The sequence below is a fragment of the Falco biarmicus genome, chromosome 1, assembly GCF_023638135.1.
Source record: "Falco biarmicus isolate bFalBia1 chromosome 1, bFalBia1.pri, whole genome shotgun sequence".
Classification (NCBI taxonomy): domain Eukaryota; kingdom Metazoa; phylum Chordata; class Aves; order Falconiformes; family Falconidae; genus Falco; species Falco biarmicus.
In genome coordinates this window covers 32,591,248-32,612,282 of record NC_079288.1, presented here as the reverse complement: position 1 = coordinate 32,612,282, position 21,035 = coordinate 32,591,248, and the positions used below count along the sequence as shown (strand labels likewise).

The following is a 21,035-nucleotide window of genomic DNA, read 5'->3' as shown; positions in this document are numbered from 1 at the left end:
AAAACTGATTGTACACTAGTAGCAAAAAAAAAAAAAAAAAAAAAAAAAAAAAGCCAATCCTCCCTGCTCCCAGTTTTGAGCACATTCCACACCATGTTAAAAAAATATCAGGAAAGAACCAATGAAGGTCAATTATCTGAAGATGGAGTAGGAACGAGAAAGTGAGAGGCAGGAGCACAAGCGCAGGACTCCCGGTACAAGAGCCACCGCGGGCTAACCGGAGAGGCAGTACCTGGACAGCACGGAAAGCCTCCCACGGGGCAGCCAGCTGGCAGGGAGGGTAGGAACATAAACAGAAAAGCTCATATGCATCATATTTACCAAGAGTTTTGCTCCACTGGCTCTCAGGAAGGACAGCTGCTCTCTTCAACAGCATCTCATTCTGCGAGGGGCTCAGCCGTACAGCTCAAACACTATGACCGAGGCAGGAAGATTAGTGGCCATGCACCACCATCCTTTCTGACTGCAGCTGGAGAACAGAGTAACTGACAAACCATCTTAAGAAAATGATTTTTATTTCTTTTTTTTTTATTATTATTTCTTTTTTTCCCTTTTTTTTTTTGAAGTTCTGATGTTTACAGATATGCTTGTATTTCTGATAATATAGCTTTGCAGCAATAAAAATCACAATGCAGCCAGCAGAGCAGCTGAACTAAGACCCATAAATACCAGCACAGAAAACAATGGACAACCACCAATATTTCTATACATGAACTATTATTTTAATGTCACATTTTGACAATTGTAAATGGTCTACAGAATGTATGTGGGCAAAAGGCAATAAGTGAGGCTTTTGAAACACTAGATGTATAATAAACAGCGCATTATCAACATTTACATGATTCACATCAAATTGATGACATCCTAAATGTATTCCTTTTAAAGGATAGAAATTTTTCAATAAAATATTACATTTCATTTAATACTCTGGTACAATACTTCATACACTGCAGGAAAAAAATAAATGCAAGGTCTACTCCACCTAATAAGAGGATCCTTTTTCATTAGTCTTTAGTACTGTAACAAAAAAAATAATCACAATAATGTCATAAATAAACAGGCTTGAAATTATTAATAATGTTTCACTATTTAAAAGGGAGAAATTAAAAATTAATTTGAAATAATGAAGTTACGGGTAGAAAATCAAAATCTGACAACACATCCTAGTACCAGCTGTGATTTTTCTCATCCCTACGACAAAAAAAACGAAACAGGTTTTATAACTTCGTTAGCCACATCCTAGTTAATTGTGTTTCAAACACATATCTTAAGAGGAAAAGGTAAAGTTTGGTCAGGATTAATAGGAGAACCAATCAGTCCTAACAACAGTTAGCTGAAATCAAAGTGTATGCTATAAAACATTCAGTAAATGAAGTCTGCAGCAAATTCATGCTGGCATAAATTATTGTGCCTTAGGAGTCGGGTTAAAGTTTCCCTTGTGGTATAAAGTCTTCTACAACAGAACACTTCACAACTGCATCCCTTTTCCATTCCATTGATACAGCAAAAGCTTGTAAATCAATGCTTAAAATTTATTCTCTAAAAACTCACTAGAAATACATGAAACCCACATTGACTTATCTCCCCTGATCCAAAGGACATTTCTCTTTCTTGCTTCATCTGTCATAAACCCCAGCCATTGCTTAAAATAATTTAAAAAAAGTTTAAGAATCATCCCTCTCTTGCCAGTGCACGAAAGGCAGACAGATTTTATCTTGCAAGGTCTCCCCTTTGGTATTCAGCAGGGCCTAACACCTCAGTTAAGAGAGGAGAATTTATTCACAATCTTTCAGATTCTGTTCCCCCCTCATTGACATTCTTCCACCGTATGCTCCCCAGGATTAATACACATTCTGCAGTAAGAATTCCCTGGTTACAAGAAAAAAAACCAAACAAAAAAAATCCTACAGTGGCATGTTCTAAACAGCTAAAAGAGGTCATAAGAGGCAATTTTATATTGGCCATGTAACCGATTGCTGCTTATACAGGTCAATCTTTTAAGACACATCACATTAACTGAGTTCATAACTGAGTTCAGATTCATTAAGGATCCTTCTCTCATTTCTCTTGACTTTTCCCCTGACTTCTCGGTTTGGTACAGAACAGCTCCAAACCTGAACATGCGTTCCACCTTGCTATAACGTATGAAGTGCAGAATTTATCTAACTCTGCACTAAGTTTTAGACTAATATTTAATCGCTGTCAATTGCTCTATACAAATACCAACACTTACAACATCCCTGTTTGGCAGGATGAAGCTGTAAATAGGGACAGGAGAGAAAGCAGGCAATGCAGAGTAGGTATCTCACTACCAAATTAACAGATTTCTTGCTCGTCATGACTAGAAATTTTAGGTCTAGGAAGGGCGTAAGTATTTATGACTAGAGTATAAGGCTATGACATTAAAAGACATAGTATGTTATGCTGGTGACAGGAGTTAAAAAAAACCAACACCAAACCCAAAGCATCAAAAGACAGAAAGGACAATAGGCAAAGTAACAAAATTCTGCTTAACATTTAAAGAAGCACCTTCATTCAGTTCAAACAAAATGTTCAAATATTTGATTTTGCAAAGCACTCTCAGGAAAAGGTAATGTAATCTCCCACTTAACCTTTCACAAAGCTGCATTAATTACATTCCAGGCTCTAGCATAATTTCACCGGTAAGGCCAACAACCCCACGCCGTCGGCCCTGCGCCCCTGCATACAGCAGTGTAATGCAGTGCTCACCATCCGCGCCTGCTGTATGAAAATGGCAATAATTCCTCAACACCACTTCAGTCACAGAACCACCTCCCCTAAACACAGGGAAAAGATGTAGGTAAGACACCACCGGCCCCCACTGCCAGGGACCGATCCTGCCATTAATGCACACACGCAGCTGCTCATGGCTTCAAGGGGAACTTCTGGTCCAGATAATTGGCCAGAGCAAACGAAGTGAAGAAACCCAATTAACTGGCAGCTTAACAGCAGTTCTTCCTTCTAGAGTCTCTAGAAGAGGACTTTGTCTCATTGACAACAATCAGAAGTGGTTTCAGGTGAACGGGATTTTTAATCGCATCAGGACAGCAAATTCAATGCAGCTCTGAAAGGCACTTCAGGTGGAATGGTAATAAACTCCTGCCCGATGAAACAAACCAGGACAAGCCTGCTGGCCTCGCTGCCCGTGCTGCCCTTTTCAACTAAGGCAATTTGAGTGGATAGCTAACTTCCATGCACTGCTTTCCCCACAAAACTTGAATTTAGCCACTTACACTAGCATAAGGCCTTACTGAAAAAAAAACAAGAGAAGGCTCAACAGCTTCCACCTCCCCCAGCAGAAGGGGAAGAGGGTAACCTTATACTAAAGTAACAGCCTGCACAGTGGGTTTCACTTGTTTCACTGTTTTTAATATGCTGTCAAGATGTCATCATGCAACTTTTTAGAATACCTTAATTCTACAAGTTCAGTCTCTTACTTAATGAAGACAGACAAATTAACAAAGACAGTGTCCTCACAAACCACTAGGCCACTGTGTCTTTTGAGAGATACAGTAAATTTCTATTTTGGGTAGAGATCATGTAAAAGAAATCTTGTTTGATGTAAAGGCTACCTTGCATAATTACTCAAAAATAGCCCATCCAGCCACTCAGCTAAGTTGCGATCAAAGCCACCAGTTATCACGAAAAGCACCTTCATATCAATAACTGCTCACCCCTATGAAACTCAGTCCGAGTTTGAAATGTATTAGGACTAATTTTACCATGTAGCTGATTCTATTCACGCTGGTGATCCATTGTTTTCAAACAATCAAGTATTGTTCCCATCAGTATTTTACATCAGTGTAACGGATTTATCCACATCATTGCTCTCCCACCACCCCAGCCCACCCCACCACAAAATAAAATCCCACAACGGCTCAAATAAAGGAAAAAAACAAACCAACTAATAGCCACACTGTGAAACAAAAATACTATTTAAAAACCAAATGGATGACAATCCAACAGTTTGCGGGATTCAAAACTGTCTCTACAAAGTAGTTGTCTACATTGTAGAAAGGATTTCCGTTTATTTGGAAAATGAGCAATTGTAAATCAGGTACTGGAGAGAAGAGATATAAACAATCTTTAGATGGTCTTAAGTTTTGCCTACTGTTGAAGGATTAAAACCGTAAATAAAAAGGTACCAAGCCCTCAGAGTTCACCGTTCATGTGAAGCTTCTTCCATCTCTTTCTTGACCTTTTTAAAAACCATATTCATTTCTGGGAAAAGAAGGGAGAAGAAAATGAAAAAGTATTTAGGAAAAAAAATCCCCAGCAGTTATTTTTTATTCTGACATTATACAGAAGTACTCGGTTTTGACATAAAAAACCCTCAGACTCAACCAAAAGTCTCAAACCCTGCTTATAAACTGTGTGGTACTTTGGCAATAGAAGCTGAGATCGTGCACAAACTTGGAGAAGGTCCCTGGACATTTAAATGGATAAAACACATTTACAGTTACCAAATGGAAAAGGGAAAATAGGATTTCTGAGGTCTTTAAAAACACAAGAGGGAAAGATGACAGAAGGCTTTAGATTAGAATCCAAAAGAAGTTAATGACTAAAGACACCTTAAATTCGAAAGTATCCCTTTGCTGTATTTACAGCCTATTAACCAAAGTATCAGATAAATTTATGAGCTAATAGCCTATATACATACACAGTTGTCTGATTGCAAGAACAAAATTATAACAGATATTTAAAATACAACGAAGAGAATCTACAGGCTTCTCTCCAAGCAAAAGCAAGGATTTAATTTTTACTAGTAGAACAACAATAGTACACCAACTGCTCACACCACACAGGCACAGCAGTAGCTTTGCTCATCACGTCTTTTATGAGGCTGAACATGAGATTAAGTGTTCTTTGAATCGCTTTAGCTGCACACAAATCCTTGTCGTCAACCAAGAGCAACAATCACTTTTAAGACATGGAAAATTTAGGCTGTAGTTGCTACTCATCTTTTGCTAGCATGCAGAATTTCAGTCTCCTCAATAATAAAGACTTCCAACTTACATCACTGGTGAGTCAGGACACGAGAACAAAGGCCAAACTACCAAGCTAATATTCCACATTGTTTCGAAAAGGTAGGCATAGATGAAACTCAATTAGCTTCTGGAATTTAAACATCCTAAGGGGGATAGATTACATGTGGTTTGGGCATTAGAAAGTCCTTCCTATAGTTCTTCTCACAGTTTGGTTTTGTGTACATTTTCTCCAGGCACCACAACTCCAGGCTGGACATGCACACTCACTCCTGAACACACGTACCTGCCTTTGCATGGAAGTCTCTGTACATCTTCTCATCTGAAACTTTTTTGCTGTTGCATCAGTCCCACATTTTCATATACTCTAGCACTATCTTCTCTCATTCTGAAATGAAACAAATATTTACAGTCCAAAAAATCTAGTTGGAGAAAACCCTATTTGTACACACAATGTAATTCAGTGACAATTTATTTTGCTCCATTTATTTTAAGAGCAAAGCAGAGAGCAACAGTCTAGGGCAGTTGCTGTGATAACTCGTTCTCATTCAAGGTCTCTGAAGATTAGTTACTACAGTTCAAAACTTACACACTAACAACAGAAGCGAACTTACTCTGGACACGTTGGAGTTGGGGTACAGGGTGGAAGAGGGCTCTGATCCCCACCTGTCTGGTCCGATAAAGAATATTTAATGTTTGTGTATTCGTGACCTTTTCTCTTACTCTTCTGTGAAGCAAAACACAACAAAAAGCCAGAATATGAATTAGTAATAGAAAACAATCACTGAAGCACTGCAGAAATTACATGTGTATCTAACTGTGTATGGTTTTATTAGAAAGATTTGGCTAAGAGGAGAAGAGAACTCAGTTCTGTAGGTAACACACACAAAATGGATAAGACCTAAAGATTGGCTGTAGTTATTGGTTACAAGACCTAAGAGCCCCACTTTTCAGTATTCCCCTTTCCACTACAATCTCCAGCAGAACATACCAACCTTGTGAACCAGCACTCATACGCAATCTTCATCTTACTTGGCAGAAGAAACCACACTTCATTCTTTAATAGACAGCATCAGCCAGTGGGCTTCCCACTGACCTTATTTCCAGCTTGGAGATGTGGCCAAATGAGTAACAACGTTGTTTGCAAGATCTCTAATAAAATAACATCTTAGCCCATTAGGTTTGATATAAAAAGAACCCAAGCTGTTATTTGTATTCTGCAGCATATGTTACAAGCTGCAGCCAATCGTGCTGGCATTCACCTAAAGCTACTGAAGGCTCCAGCAAGCAAAGCTACACTAGGAAGGAAAGGGGATACGGCTTTCTCCCTTCTCAAGACAAACGTTCACAACACACACATACAAATTAAAGCCTCACTTTAAAGTTTTAGAGGGTAATGGGTTTTGGGGGGGTGGGTGTTTGTTTTGGTTTTGTTTGTTTGTTGGTGTGTTTTTTTTAAAATGTTCGAACAAGTACTAAATAACTGGCCTGAATCGATCTCACAACAGAGGCTGTCAGAGCCTCTGGGGAGTTCTGGCTGCTGAGTTTCCCTTAAGAACGCTCTGTATAGCAATGTACGTTGAAGTTTTTCCAAGACAGCCTTCTGAAACTTGCTCAACTTGTTCTGTTATTGTACTGAACTTCTTCCCACTCAGCCTGCTACCTACTCCTGACAAATCACTTTCAAATAGACTACCAGTCCAGATCAATTACCTAGAAGGTGAATGCTAAGAAAATAAGGTTTAAACAAAACACAAAGATTCAAACTCTGCTGCATTCTACAGTTATGGCTACACAACTCTCACCTGCCAATAATATTCTGAAGCCCAAAATTAGGGCTTGATTTCCACTGCCCACTCCCCCAAACTATGTGATGATTCAAGTTACAGATGTACTGTACAGTAAAAGCAATTCAAAAAGAATCAGTCAGTTCTTCTATTACTTAAGCTGACTGAAACAGACAAAACAAGCCAAGAAAAAATAGATATCTGGCTTCCCTTCCTTCTGCTTAATTCATTGTAATTATCCCTTCTAATTCAGAATAATAGAAATGTGGTAAGAACTACTTGTTTCCTAGATGTAAGTGAATATACACATTTCCACAGGGGAAAAAAAGAAAAACCACTAAAACAAATTCACTTTGCTTTTCTTCTACACTTGTAAGATGACAGGCAATATTTAACACAACACTTAACTATGAAATCTCGAGGCTCTCAACATTGCAGTGGGAGAGGGAAGGCTAGCAGAGCAGGGAAATTCTTTCCTGAATACAAAGAAAAAGCAAGCATATCTAGGTGAACGGGGGCAACTATTCACATATCCACTTCTTCAGTCCAACTGGTCCCAAGTTGGATGACAACAGGCTAGCTAACATGACTACCTAATTTCTTATCGGAGCTGCCCTGTGTTCACTCAGATTGAAAAGCAGAGAGCATGACCTCATATTGTTTCTTACAGAGGTGCCCTAACGGACTTCAGGGTTTTTTTTTCCAACTTCCATTGTTTGCAACTGCAACTAAAGCAAGCACAGAGAAGAAAGTTCCTGAAGTTAGTTCGGGAATGAAACGCTGTGTTTTGAAAAACTATCTTATTGGGGTGAAATTCAAGTGTTCTGCACACCATTCTACTACTTGGCCAGTTTTTTTTCTGTTCTATCAAAACATGCTTTGAAGCGTTCACAAGTTTTTTTTCAGGATATTAGTTCTTACAGTTACCACAAAGCTTTGCTTTTGTCTTGAGAAATTCTGTATTGTTTTACTCCTACAGCTGCCACTAGCCCTAGTTATAGGTCAAGGCCTCCTGAAGTAAATCAGTGTGCCATTTCCAATTTCTTAAACTTTCACACCTGTGCCTTCTGGGCTAGTAACAGAACAGAGGATGAAACACCACTAACTGCACCTCATCACCATAGGAGAAATACACTGCTCCAAACAACATCAAAATACTATCCAAAACCCATTACAACAACCAAGAGAGAGTTCCAGATCTGCTTGTAAATGGCAGCAGCAGAAAGAGACCATATTCAAAAAGCTGAGGATACAAGGCTTGCATAATTACAGACAGAGATATGAAGCAGCTTTAAGGTGAAGTGAGACAACAAAGCCAGGAAAAAAAGTACACCTGAGGGATTTCTTGTTCCTCACTTTGTGTCTAATCACCATCACAGCACACAACAGCTGTCCTGGGGAGAAGAATAAAGTCTCTCTCCTCTCTGCTGAACAGCACATCTACATCATGTAGGCAAATATAAAATAAGCTCTGCCACACTCCAAAGCAGCTAGAAGCCACACAAGAGTGCCAAGCCCAAGCTGGCACACTCCATCTCTAAATAGGGATAACATCTCACACCTGGCGCTGCACTAACCACACAGCTCCCCACATCTGCGTGATCAGTTGTGTGGGTTTATCTCCTTCTGAGCAACAAGCCAGCTGCAGAAGGAGAGAGATTGAAATTCTGAAACAAAAAGATAAAAATCCCAGATGACGAGGTTAGGGCAGCAAACGAAAGCAACAGTGAGTAGAATGTCAGTTCTTTATTACAAAACGAGGTAACTTCCGTAAAACACTGTACAACTTGAGTGCAATGAGTTCTTAAACACAAAGAGTAAGATGAAGGTCTTGTGGTTGTCACCACATATTCCAAAACTTTTCTCATCTTACCACACCAAATCACTCCTCTAACTGCTTTTTGTTGGACGCTGTACTGCAGGATCTCCGCACTCAATCCTTCAGTCCAATATACTTACCTCTTACTAATAAACATGTAATTTAAGACTCCAAAATTGGCATTACAGTGACTAGCATTTGAATTTGATTATCATACTTTAGAAACAGATTTGAAATGTCTTTAAAACAATGGAGTACAAGGTTCTGCACTAATTAAGAGTGTCTTATCTTTTATTCTTCTTGCACAGAAAACCAGATAATATGAAAGAAATTTGAGATCTGGGATGCAGGGACTGGGGGACAGGAAGGACGGGAACCCATACATGCAAGAACTTTCATGGGAAGTAAACCAGCACTAGATACAGCCATATGCAGAAGGCTCTCGAACTGCTGATTTTCTTATGCTGCCAGCAGCCAAACACACTGCTGGTATTTTACAGTTTTCTAATTCTACCTGATAGTTCAAGTAACTCATAAGCATAATGATTTGAAACACGGGCTAACTTCTCTGAAGAGGGTTAAAAGGTTACAGACCCAGCCTCTTCACGATGCATTGGTTATACAATCAGCAATCATGCCTCCAAAAGTCACAGGCAGCAAATGAGCAACTCTGCTCTATGTTCAAATGATAACGTGTTCCTATGTAACATTTTATACTTAGGACAAATATACCTGCTCCTCTTCAATTCTGCGCTGTAGCGTTTCAATGTAGTGCTGTACTGCCATGTAAATAAATCTATACTGTGCTTCTGTCTGAACCATTCCTGACCGCTGTGATCTCACCATCTGAATGGTCTTTGGAACATCAATATCACAGTCCACACCTAGGGAGAATCACCACAATGTTAAGAACAGTAAAATAAACTGTCTTTGGAGGAGAGATTGGTCTCATATTCCAGCAAAACACAGTGTAGTTGAATCATCTTGCAATAAGCGAGATTGCTAACATTTAACACTGAGAATTCATCCTTGACTACTAATACCCAGATCTGTAGAACTGTAGCGTAACATGGAAAGCTGTCCTGGAGGAGAAAACTGCATCACTTCCACTCTTTCAAGACCACTTTAAAATGCAACCTAGCTCAACATACGTGCTGAGTTAGTGTTTATGGCAGTTTATGCATAAACACAACACTGAAAACAAGTTACTCGAATTCAGCATGCATGAGTACTTCAACAGCCACACACATTAATGATTTCGAAAGAAAAATAGAAAAATAAATAATAATAAGAAAAATATTATCAGACTCCTGGCTAATCCTCAGTTGAAGGTGTTCATTATGCTGAACTGGAGCAGGGTTTCAGCACTTTGATTACAGCTAAGTTAGGAGGAATGAGAGAGTCCCTTCTATGCCAAACATACACACCTAGTTTGTAGCATCACTAGAATCTCTCTATTCTGCCAACACTCCCGTTGTTTTACCATGATGAATCTGTCAACATCCCACAGGAAAATAAAAGTGGGGGGAACCTACCTTTTTCTCTGATTATGTCAATAAGAATATCAATCACAATGAAAGTTCCTGTTCGCCCAATCCCAGCACTGTAAAAAGGGGGAAAAAAAGTTAATCGCTTTTTTCTTTCTGAACAGACACCAAAGCAGCAGTCCAAGTATGAGTCTAACATCAAGAGACATTAAACTTCCAAATTATATCCAGTTAAACCAAGCTACACAGTCAAAAGTAACTAGAGACCTATTCAACTTAACATGGAAGAGACAAAGTCATAACAGCAATTCTGTACCTCAGCATTTATTAATGTCCTTGAATAAGAAAAAAAAAAAAAATCAAACTACAAGGTCAGATCTACCATTTATAAATGTTACAAAATGCATCTCATTTATAAGTCAAGACCAAGGGGAGACTACTCACAGGAGGTGGGATGGGATACTATAATTTCCATGATCCTACACCTGAAATGTATCTAGCCAAGCCTTCTCACACACCTTCTCATAGAAGTACTAAAGAAGTACCACCTTCTCATACAGCATCAGAAATTCTTATTCATAAAGACATGCGTACTCAAGAAAGCCTGCTTTGAACATAACCGTTTCACACCTATCTAGGTATAACCTTTGGCAAAACAGAAAGCACAAACATCTTGACAAATCCAAGTCTGAGTAGTTCTCAGGGAAAGCTGTCATCTTTTAAAGTTTTCAGCTCCCCCCACCACAAAAAACAACCCAACAAACCAAGCCAAAAGGGATCCAACAGAACTCCACAAGTACAGACAGTAGTAGCAGGAGAGGCATAGTGCATCACCATACCTGCAGTGGACCACAACTGGTCCTGCATCAGAAATGCTCTCCTGCTTATGGTGCACCTCCTCTAGGAAGTCTAGTACACCACCAGGGTCACTTGGAACTCCATGATCAGGCCAAGTTCTGAAGTGATATTGCCAGACTGTTCTCTCTGTGTTCCCCTGGAAGGAAGATGCCAACACATGAAAACAAAATCCTTCAGATCAAAATTCAGCTAAAAGCACTTATGTGGCAAAGTTGAATCCAATCAGAAGGTGGCATATCCAACCTGCTGCTCAGTATCCACAGCACCACAACTCTTATAAAGAAGGAAACAAGTTAAAGAGTTCTTCCTGGCCTGACAGGTCAATCACACCACCTGCTTCCTCAGCTCCCTCTTTCTCATGCAGTTGTTTCCAAGAACATTCCCATCTTCAGCTTTAGAAGCCATAGCAAAGTCCCGTCTGGGGGTGACCAACAACAAGGGACTTTCATCTGTCATACTCATCATCAATACCTAGTGGCACTCACACACTTCTTTCCACTCAGTTCCATCCCATGGACATACTAATCTAATACATCCTGATTACTTGCTTCTTACACAACTCATTTTGCACCCTGATCCAAACTGGTTCTTAACAAGAAAATGCTATTTCCACACTAGTTAACTGTTTCCCTCCTCATCCTTTGTATTCCTTCTCTTAGGTATTCTTTCTGCATACTGGAACCACACATAACCATTTTCTTCTTGTGCTACCATCTCCATGAAAGGGAGCAAATGCCTAACTAGACTTAAGTGTCATTACTTAAAAGCATTGTCCCTCTTTCCAGATTTCCTCAAAGCCCCGCAGCTGTGCATCTTCTGCCAAAAAGTCCTTAGGTATAAGGATCTTCAATTATCCCAAGGACAAAGAGAAAGATGTATGGAACTGAATCTGAGGCTTCAAAGAAAGAGACAGGGCTCAATTTATTAATCTCTTAGTCCTTTTATTGACTGCAAAGAAACAGTCTATTTCTGCACATTTTTTGTGATCTGCAACCTAAATTAAAAGCAAAGTTACTAACATACTTACCTGCCCAACTTTAGAAAGCTTAAGTTCTCTTAGTGTGTAATCATGTGCTGCGCTCTCCTTAACATTCCTAACACGCATAACACCATACTCCTTCAGGGAATATTCATCAGGCCAATACTTGACACACTTACTCTGCAAGATTTAAAACAAATAAATAAACAACATTTTTAAAATGGAGCAAATCAGTAAGAAGAAAGTCTGGTTAGTAAACTGATTAACAAACATTTCTGAAGCTTTCATTCCTGAATACATGGAGGACAATCACAAGCGCCAACTGGACAGCTAGCTGACAAGGTAACATGTTTTAGGGGGAAGTTTCTCTTCCCCACAACAAACACTGGGTGATTTCAGACAAACAAGTACAGGCAATCTCTCCTTTCAGCAGCTTTCACGATCATCTTAGTAACTGCTTTGCCTTGATAGCTTCAAATCCCAGAGATTAAAACACTGTTGCTTGTACCTCCACCCAAATACTTTCAAAATACTGAGAATTTCCAGTGGAATGCTGTAGACTTACAGGCTATTCTACTACCAAAACACAACTGGCTGCAAAATAAATACAAGTCAAAGGTGTAAGGCATTTTTAGCAGAAATGAAACCTAGATGCTTGCTTTTTCATCACGTAGAGCAGAAAGGGCTAACACAGCTCTCAATTCAATCACCAAAGCAACAAAGAATCGCTCCCGGTGGCAGAGGATTGAAGCCTTGTGTGTCTATAGCTTCTGAAACACAGAGCTTTAGGTGAGCTACTTCTCTCTTAAGCTTATCTTAGATGGGATATATTCCATCCACTGAGGAAAAGATTCACCTATTACTACTTTGATTTTGTTCTTGCGACAGTTCAGGAAAGAGCAGCTCCTGTCAGCCCGTGAATACGATACAGGTCCACCCAGTATCAAATGAGAAATTATAGTGGGTATACAGGTGCACCTTCCAGCAATAACAAATGCAGACCAAACACCAAGTACTACAGAGAAACATTTCCTATTTGCAGTTACTGCTGCATATTTATGACAAAACAGCAACAAGGAAGTTCCTTCTGCCAACACAAAACAGAGTAAGAGATGATTGAACACATGCTTTCCAGCCTACTTAGGCAACAAGATGCTTTCCCGTTACTTTTGCCCTTCTTTCCCTGTCATCTCCAAAAGGGTAGAAGCTAAACTGATCTTGGTATATGTCAACATAACTTGCAGTTTCAATACAGAATTCTGAACATAACAGCAGTTGGTATGGCAGGTCTGAACAGTAACACATGATATTAAAATAAGCTTTAATCTGATAGAGGGGATGCATATATTATTGGCTTGATGGACTGCCTCCAAAACACCACTATTTTAATTCTAAGTATTTGCTGCTTCTACAGTGCATGCTGAAGCATATTCAGAACTCTATGCAAATCCAAGATGTTTCTAGTTCCTCACTTCCTTAGGCAATGTGCTCTGGAAGTCATTTCTGATGCAGAGGTTTCTCTCCTTCCTGGAGATCTGAAAGCATCTTGGCCTGAGATAAAAAGCTTTTATTTTATATCAGGACTACTGTTATTTGCAATTCTTGAAGAAGTGAAATAGGCATCTCAAGAAAACAACAAAAAACCAAAAATAAAACCAAAACAAATAGGAAAAAAAATTAATGTGTGCAGCACTGATTAAGTAATCAGACCTTAAGATGTTCTATACAGCCAGAGCACAGAAAACAGGCTTAGCAAAATTTAGAAAGAATCGTGGAGAAACTGCAGAGGAGCACAGCCCATTCAGAAGGTTATTATAAAAAAAGAAGGAAAAAACCAAAAAGGAGGTGTATTCAATTCAACTCTTCCAAAATAACCCCAGATTTTATTTCTCTTCTTCCAAGAGAAAGATCTAAAAGGAAAGTCACTGGAAAGAGGCAGCTTCTCCCTCCTTCAATGCATTGTTAGGAAGGGAACACAAATCATGGCCCTTTATAAGGTTGGTGAATGGGCAGAAGTTTACAAAGCCTAAAAAAATCCACAAGACAGAGTCTAATCGTTTCTACAAACACCACCAGTGACAGCTTTGACACCTACATTAGGAAGAGAAGCCCATAAAATCTACTGCTATTTGTCTGCAGTACTGTTCACAAAGCCTCTATTTTTGTGGCAGTGGTAAGGAACCCCTGCAATTATCTGTCACCTGCAGAAAAATATTATACTTTCAATTCAATTTTTTTCAAAAGTGATGCTCATCTAACAAGATAACAGCTTTCCAGTCAGAAACAGATCATCAGATAAATGAAAAAGGTGGACAATGGCATGTGGAAAAAGAGAAATTTATTTTACCAAACAGAAAAAAGATCAGAAACAACACATTCCAAAGATAAAACTATACTATACACAGAAAGCAGCATGTGACCATTGCCAGAATATCGGTATTCAACTATTTCCTATTCTTTCCTGCCATGTGTCATTAGAACCCAGTAACAAAGTAATAGCCTCAGATTTGCCAGAAGACAGTGAATAAGATAAAATCTCCGTACTTAAAAGGTAAAATGGAGGTTCTTGGGATAGACCATTTCCTCTTTACAAAATTACAAGATCCTTTGTATCTTGGGATACAAAATTTCGTCTTTCAGAGCATTAGATACTGCCAGAGCAGTTCACAAGGGAGTTGCAGATCACTGAGGCTGAACAGGCAGCTGTGTTCACACAGAACAAGTCAGTCAAAGGCAAGGACCTGACTTCAGGAATAAAAGTGCTAAATCACACCTGGCTGGGGGATTCCTAACCAGGTACAGTTTCAGCCATAATCACTGGCTCAGCACATAAGAATGTTACCAAATTCAAGCACAAAAAGTAAAGTCAGAAGACAGAATAGCATTCTAATAGTCTAGTAAATGTGATTCAAATAAGATGAATCTGGGGCAACAACTTTCACATGATATTGTCATTTTTAGGTAAGAAGCAATATCATCTACATTCATTCTTATAAAGTCCCACAATTATACTTTTCCAGTAAAGTCTATACAGGCTTGGTAAACTAAAATAAATGGCAATACTTTTGTTGAAGAAACAGAGAGTTTACCCCTTAAAATACGCAGAATGCCTGTTTGGCTGTACCTCACATTCCAGTGCCTCATACCCTGAGTAATTTTAAGATACACGGATTCACATTCAGTAGCTAAAATTTAATCAGTCAGCCCTTAAAAAAGGGACATCTGATGTCTTTTGAAAGTACACCCTCAATTCCCACAGGCACCAATAAAAAAGGACACTCAGCACCTTCCAGGTCTCCAAAGACAGTTGTGGCACACCAGATTTCAGCATATAAATCAATATAACCAAGTCAATTTAGTCCTTACTTGCATTCAAATGTCATGACCTTTCCCAAGGCCAGTTTGAGGGTCTGTTTTTACCTTTCCTCTTTCAACTTCTTTTGTTGTCATAACAATAACTCGAGAATTCTCCTGGAACACCATCCTCCAAAAGTCATTCACTGTATTCTGCAGGCAACCTTGAGTAGCAATGTAGCTTTTTTTTGGCTTTGAGTTGTTGCACTTGGTTTCAAACTCAGGCTGGAGAAGAAAAAAATTAACAAATGGTGACAAACCCTTACAAGACTAACCTGGATTTAGGTAAGTGTGTTGAAAAGTAGACATGGGCTGTGCCAACAAGGCTCCTATAGGTAGGAGTATACTCACCATAATAATATTAGCATTGATATAGTCTGAAACAGGTTCATTTGGATCACCATCATGTAGAACAACTCTGGTATGGTCAACTGGAAGAACATATATGAATGTTAAGCACTTGAATCCTACAGTTATGAACACACAGCTATTTTTAAATATCCCACAGACAGGACCATTTCTTACTGCTACCAGAAGCTATTAAGTTATCAAACTTCATAAATTAGTGGCTAGAATATTTAACCTTTCCTTGTTTGCCATTTCTTAAAACAAGCGGCCAATTCATAACAAGCTAGATCAAAATAAGTGTTCATGCCTCCTAGTAATTCATGAGTGCATGGACAGTCAAGCACTAATCAAGGCAAATGGCCCCTGGATTTGTACCACGCAGTTTTGTACCACAAATTAATCCTCTTAAAGTTAAGCATTCCAGTTTGCTGAATAAGTTTCGGGATTTGACACTTTTAAATGGAGATGAAGATAAAAACAGTATTTGGGAATTGAAATATTGGTATCTACAAAGTGCATATGTTCGAACACAAATTGGAAATTGCATGGGCTAATACTGACAACATAAGAGGGGGAATTATCAGTAAAGAGAAGAAAAAGCAGGGTGGTGCTTAATTAACCCTGTATTTACAAGCTAAGAAAATAAAGCAGAGCGAAGCAGCAGACTTACATTATAATGAAAGAAATCAATACTTACAGGGTAAAATGTTTTTGTATCTATTTTTGTTTTTGTTTTCCTGACGCTGACCTTCTTTACGACTATAGAGAAGTTTGCATTCTTGCTGCTGTAAAGTCTAAATGAAAACAGCACAAACAACTAGTCTTAATAAAAGCAGTATGGACTGTTTTACCATCATTATAGCAATCCTTTCCCACAAAAAGGATAATACTCGATTATAATTCCAGAGAGTCAGAGAGAGAGGTACTGGATTTCTGCATTCAGACTTCGTACAGCATTGCTTCCAAGGTATATTATGAAACACTGGAGAGTGAGTGACAAGGCAAACTATTTTCCACCTAATAAACACCTATGAATTCAAAGCTTCTTTAAACCAAACTATAACCGGCAAGCCTTCATGATACTGTTCTGACCAAGCAGACCCAAGCTGCTCCCTCAAAGCTTTCAGCTGTAAAACACTGCAAGGAAACTGGTAACAAAGGACCACAACAAAATTTTGGCTGCAGAAATCCATCCATCTTAAAAGGCACCCTAAATAAACCAAACACCACAAGCAGCATTCTAAAGAGCTTGTCCAAATACACTTACGTCTTTCTCACCAAGCATAAAAGTTAGGAGTACTACTGCATTTCTCCTTTTCACTGAATCAAGCTGGTAAACGACTGAAAGGGCATTAGCACCAATACAGATTAATAACTAATGCATTTAAAACATTGCCAACCTGCAAAGGAGTAAAGCACTTTGTGATCCAGTGCTTCTCTACCTGAGCTGTACCGGATTCCTCCAGGCCTTACCAGCCTTCTTCCTCTCCTTCAGCTACAGCGAGCCTGTAGTAACACCACTAGAAAGCCCCCGAAACAAGTCAGATTACGAAGGCTGTGTTACATCAATGCCACATGAGCAAATCCTTGCAAGCTGCAGCCAGATCAACTCAAAACAACCAAAGAGGAGGAAGGAGCATACAGAAAACCCAAAGCACATCAACAGAAGCAACTGTATTTAAATATCAAGCACGGTGAAAAGCCCTTCAGCAGTTAGAAGCAGAATATTAGGAAGATATTACTGTCTGTTCCCCAAAAACAAAAGTCCACATGGGAATGCTACAGTTTTTTCAAAGATATGGATGAGACAGGAAAAATGCCCATGTACAACCCACCACCACTGCCACGTACCACTTTTTAGGTGCTCCAATTACTGTCTCCTACCAACACATGACCACTTCACTAAACCAGTACAAGATTTTGCACAGACCTCCTCATATTACACTGTTGGGGGAGGAGGGGGGGCATTAGGTAACTACAAACAGGGTTATCCATAAACCATCCTAGTGCAGAAACAATACATCTGTGTGGGGACTTCTCCTGTTGGCAAGGAACTAATTTCTCTGCATCTGGTTCACAATATGACAGGGAAAACAGCAATTCCATACTTCACAGCCATGCTGCTTAGTAACAAATCTCCCTACTTGCAAAGAAGCTGGAGGACGAGAATCTCCATGATGTTGTTGTTCCAAGTTTTAATCCCCAAAGCAGTATTGGCCTGACTAAAAGGAACACTCAGGTTTTGGAAGCTGAGGTATTACCACCTTTAATACTCTTGCAGAGATTGCTTTTTCCTTTAAAGCTTGGGCAGGTCAGACACTTGCGCACTTCTTTTTAAGTCTGCTATTGTTACTGCCTCACTTAGCGACCTTGGTCAATAAGGCTCATCCCGGCAGGGAAACCAAAGAACAAAAGCAATACAGGAGAGCTGCAAGGTTTCATGCTTGTGAAGCGAAAGACAGAAAGCACATCCCCATAAAACATTGCTTGTGAGTACCAGCAATGGGTGAAACTGGGCTTTGCACTAGGTTCACCTCTTGCCACGCTGCAAGACTTTCAAGTGCCATTATCACAGAGCACCCTTACCTAATATTAACACTTTTGAGTTTCAGCCAAGTGAGACGCCAAGCAAAAGAACTGAAAGCTAAACTTTTCTAGCAGGTTAAAAAATGGAAACAATTAAGTGTGTGGAAACCATAGCTTCAAACACATCTTCGCTTTCATAGTTAATTATTATTGCTTTGAGCATCCCTGAGGAGAGATCCATGAGCAGCAGCGACTTCTAACAAGCCCATTAAGGGATGTACACAGTGTAACAATAAATCTGAAACATAGTCCTCAATTTCACAACAACATCCAAGCATTAAGCTCACCAAAGAGCCATTTTTCAGAAGCAAAAACATTACAAGGACTGTCAACATGTCTGTCTACTAGTTCATGGGACAAGAGGTACATTCTTAAATATGCCTGCAGACAAGTAATTTATAACTACCATCTGGACTGCCAAATCATAAAACAGCACAGGCAGAGATCCACAGACAACCTGGAGTTTGTCCCCTGCCACCAAGGCTGACAGCTATAGCTTACCTGAGCTGAATGAAAAAGCATGACACTAAAACTGCTACAAGATTATTTCATTTCCAAAAAACACAGTGCAAAAAAATAAGTTTTAGCACTGACCTCACTAACAGCAGTAAAGGGGAAAGAGAAATGGAATGTTTCACAAGTACAAGCTTTCATTTCTTACATTTACTTTTTCTGCAAGACTTCTGGCTTGCTAGCAAATACTCTTCAGGGAAGTCACAAGACAGGAAAACACCTTGCTTCTGAAGGCCAACCGATAAACCCATTACAAGACAAATTCATTCAAAAGACCAGAGGTCAGAAAAGACATCATAAGGGTCAAGCAATAGCTTAGGTGTATTTTGACAGATCAACAATCCATTCCTAAAATGCACCACACAAGAGTGCTTCCCTCAATAAAAACCAAAAAGATTTAATTCACATAGCTTCTAGTAAGCCAGCACCAATTACAAGAAGAGCAAGCCAACAGGGCACACTTTTTCCTTTTCATGCCCTCTGAATAAAAGTAAAGTATGCTTAGAGTCTCCAGGGAAGCCAACAGACACCTTTGGCTTGGCTCACTTGCAAAGGCATGTTCAGGCCAAACCACACAGTGATGACAGGCACAATCACAGAATGGGTTGGGTTGGAAGGGACCTTAAAGATCATCTATTCCAACCCCCTTGCCACGGGCAGGGACACCTTCCAATAGACCAGGCTGCTCAAAGCCCTGGCCAGCCTGGCCTTGAATGCTTCCAGGGATGGGGCACCCACAGCTTCTCTGGGCAGCCTGTGATGGTACCTCACCACCCTCATATCTACCATCCACATGACTGTGTCATGTTAATGATAAAGCACACCACTAATTAGTCTTTGCCAAAAGCAGTTCATTCCCATACGCATGTCCCAGCCATTAGAGTAGGTGTGGCTATTGCTCCTGACCCTTCAGGCCCCACGCCAAAGTTCACATGTGGAATTCCGCAAGAAAAACGATTCAAAGGTTGGGGCCAGTTTACCTCCAAGCAAGGTTCACAAGCAACAGATGAGAACTGCTCCCCAAGGGATCCACCGCTCTACAGTTAAGGTAAAACAGAGTCCCAAATCCTCAGCAATGGCCAGAGTAACCTTTGCTGACTTGCCTCCCCTTCCAGGTGGGGTTTGGACCATTCAGCAGTCCAGCATCAAGGACTGTCCCCCCACACCGGGCCCAGGCGAAGAAAAAGGAGAAAGCTTAGTCCTCATTTTATGATTTCCCCACTGACATGACCTCACCTTCTTATATTACACCTACATTTGTAGTGAAACACGTTACCTCTTTGGTAAGAGTCTTTTACTTTTCATGGATTCCTTTTTCTCCTCCTGACAATAATCACAGAGCAGACTGGACAGTACATTTAGCTAATGTATAGGTCTGATCAAAAAAAGGAGTTTCTTCAAGAACAACTGCTTGAAAATCTGTCACTACTCAAGAAGTTTCTCAAAATAGCCTTACACAGCCCAAATCAGTCTCTGTCAAAGATCAGGACTTTCCAGTTTCCTGTTGCCATCTGCTGGTGGCATTCCCGACTCCACTGTGGTTTTCTTACACCTGTGTGGTATATAAACCAGCCCATTCTATTTAAGACAACTTCCAAACTTTTGGCTATGGCCATCACATGCATGCAGCTGTTAAGCAACCCCAGTTGTCAGAGACGGGTTAGGACCCAGGCTAGATGCAAGTAGTTTGGAATGTGTTAGTTCTAACACTCATGATTTGCTCTACTTGAGAAATTAACAGTTTCAGCCATATGCTCTTTCAAGCATAAGTAGTTCCCTGAAATTGTTAGGATTTCAAAGAAGGGGAGAGCTGGGCCAGCACAGCTATGTTACACACACCAGAGGTGCACAGGCAAGACAGAAGGAAAGGCAATGCTACTTTCTGGGAGGGACATGGAATTTTGGCTGCAGGCAGAAATGAAACAATGAAACAAAACAAAAATAAATCTCCAGGAGTCCAGGGAATACATATAATGTATGAATACATATAATGAAGCAATGTTGCTTTATCTCAGAGTTTGCTACTGCTACAGCCTCACAATCATTTTAAGATCCAAAAAAATGGCTATCAAAAAGCCACAAACTCAAGGGCAAGAGCATTTACAGACAGAGAAATCACACTGACGTTTCCTTAAAGCAGTGGTACCCAACCTCCTAAAACACAGCAGTGCGAATGAAAAAACCATGGGCAATTCCCTTCATAAGCACAATGCATCTGACATATTCCAACTGCATCAGATACCACTACTGGACTGGTACTTGGGTCACCAAGAGTCATGTAGGCTAGGAATTGGTCCT

General features: G+C 39.8%; 1 protein-coding gene across 3 annotated transcripts in view; it reads right to left on the bottom strand.

Moving 5' to 3' along the window:
• Positions 1 to 700: 700 nt before the first annotated feature.
• Positions 701 to 21,035, bottom strand: part of PTPN11 (protein tyrosine phosphatase non-receptor type 11) — a 30,743-nt gene continuing 10,408 nt past the window's right edge. For 2 of the 3 annotated variants that reach the window (XM_056330115.1, XM_056330093.1), the window contains 10 exons: positions 16,336 to 16,432; positions 15,642 to 15,721; positions 15,357 to 15,515; positions 11,985 to 12,116; positions 10,939 to 11,093; positions 10,148 to 10,215; positions 9,345 to 9,496; positions 5,621 to 5,733; positions 5,293 to 5,394; positions 701 to 4,242 (listed from right to left, as the gene is read on the bottom strand). In XM_056330115.1, the coding sequence (XP_056186090.1) occupies positions 5,325 to 5,394; positions 5,621 to 5,733; positions 9,345 to 9,496; positions 10,148 to 10,215; positions 10,939 to 11,093; positions 11,985 to 12,116; positions 15,357 to 15,515; positions 15,642 to 15,721; positions 16,336 to 16,432 (1,026 nt within the window). In that variant the 3' untranslated portion in view covers positions 701 to 4,242; positions 5,293 to 5,324. The remainder of the gene's footprint in view (positions 4,243 to 5,292; positions 5,395 to 5,620; positions 5,734 to 9,344; positions 9,497 to 10,147; positions 10,216 to 10,938; positions 11,094 to 11,984; positions 12,117 to 15,356; positions 15,516 to 15,641; positions 15,722 to 16,335; positions 16,433 to 21,035) is intronic. The other variant, XM_056330104.1, reaches the window with a different exon arrangement.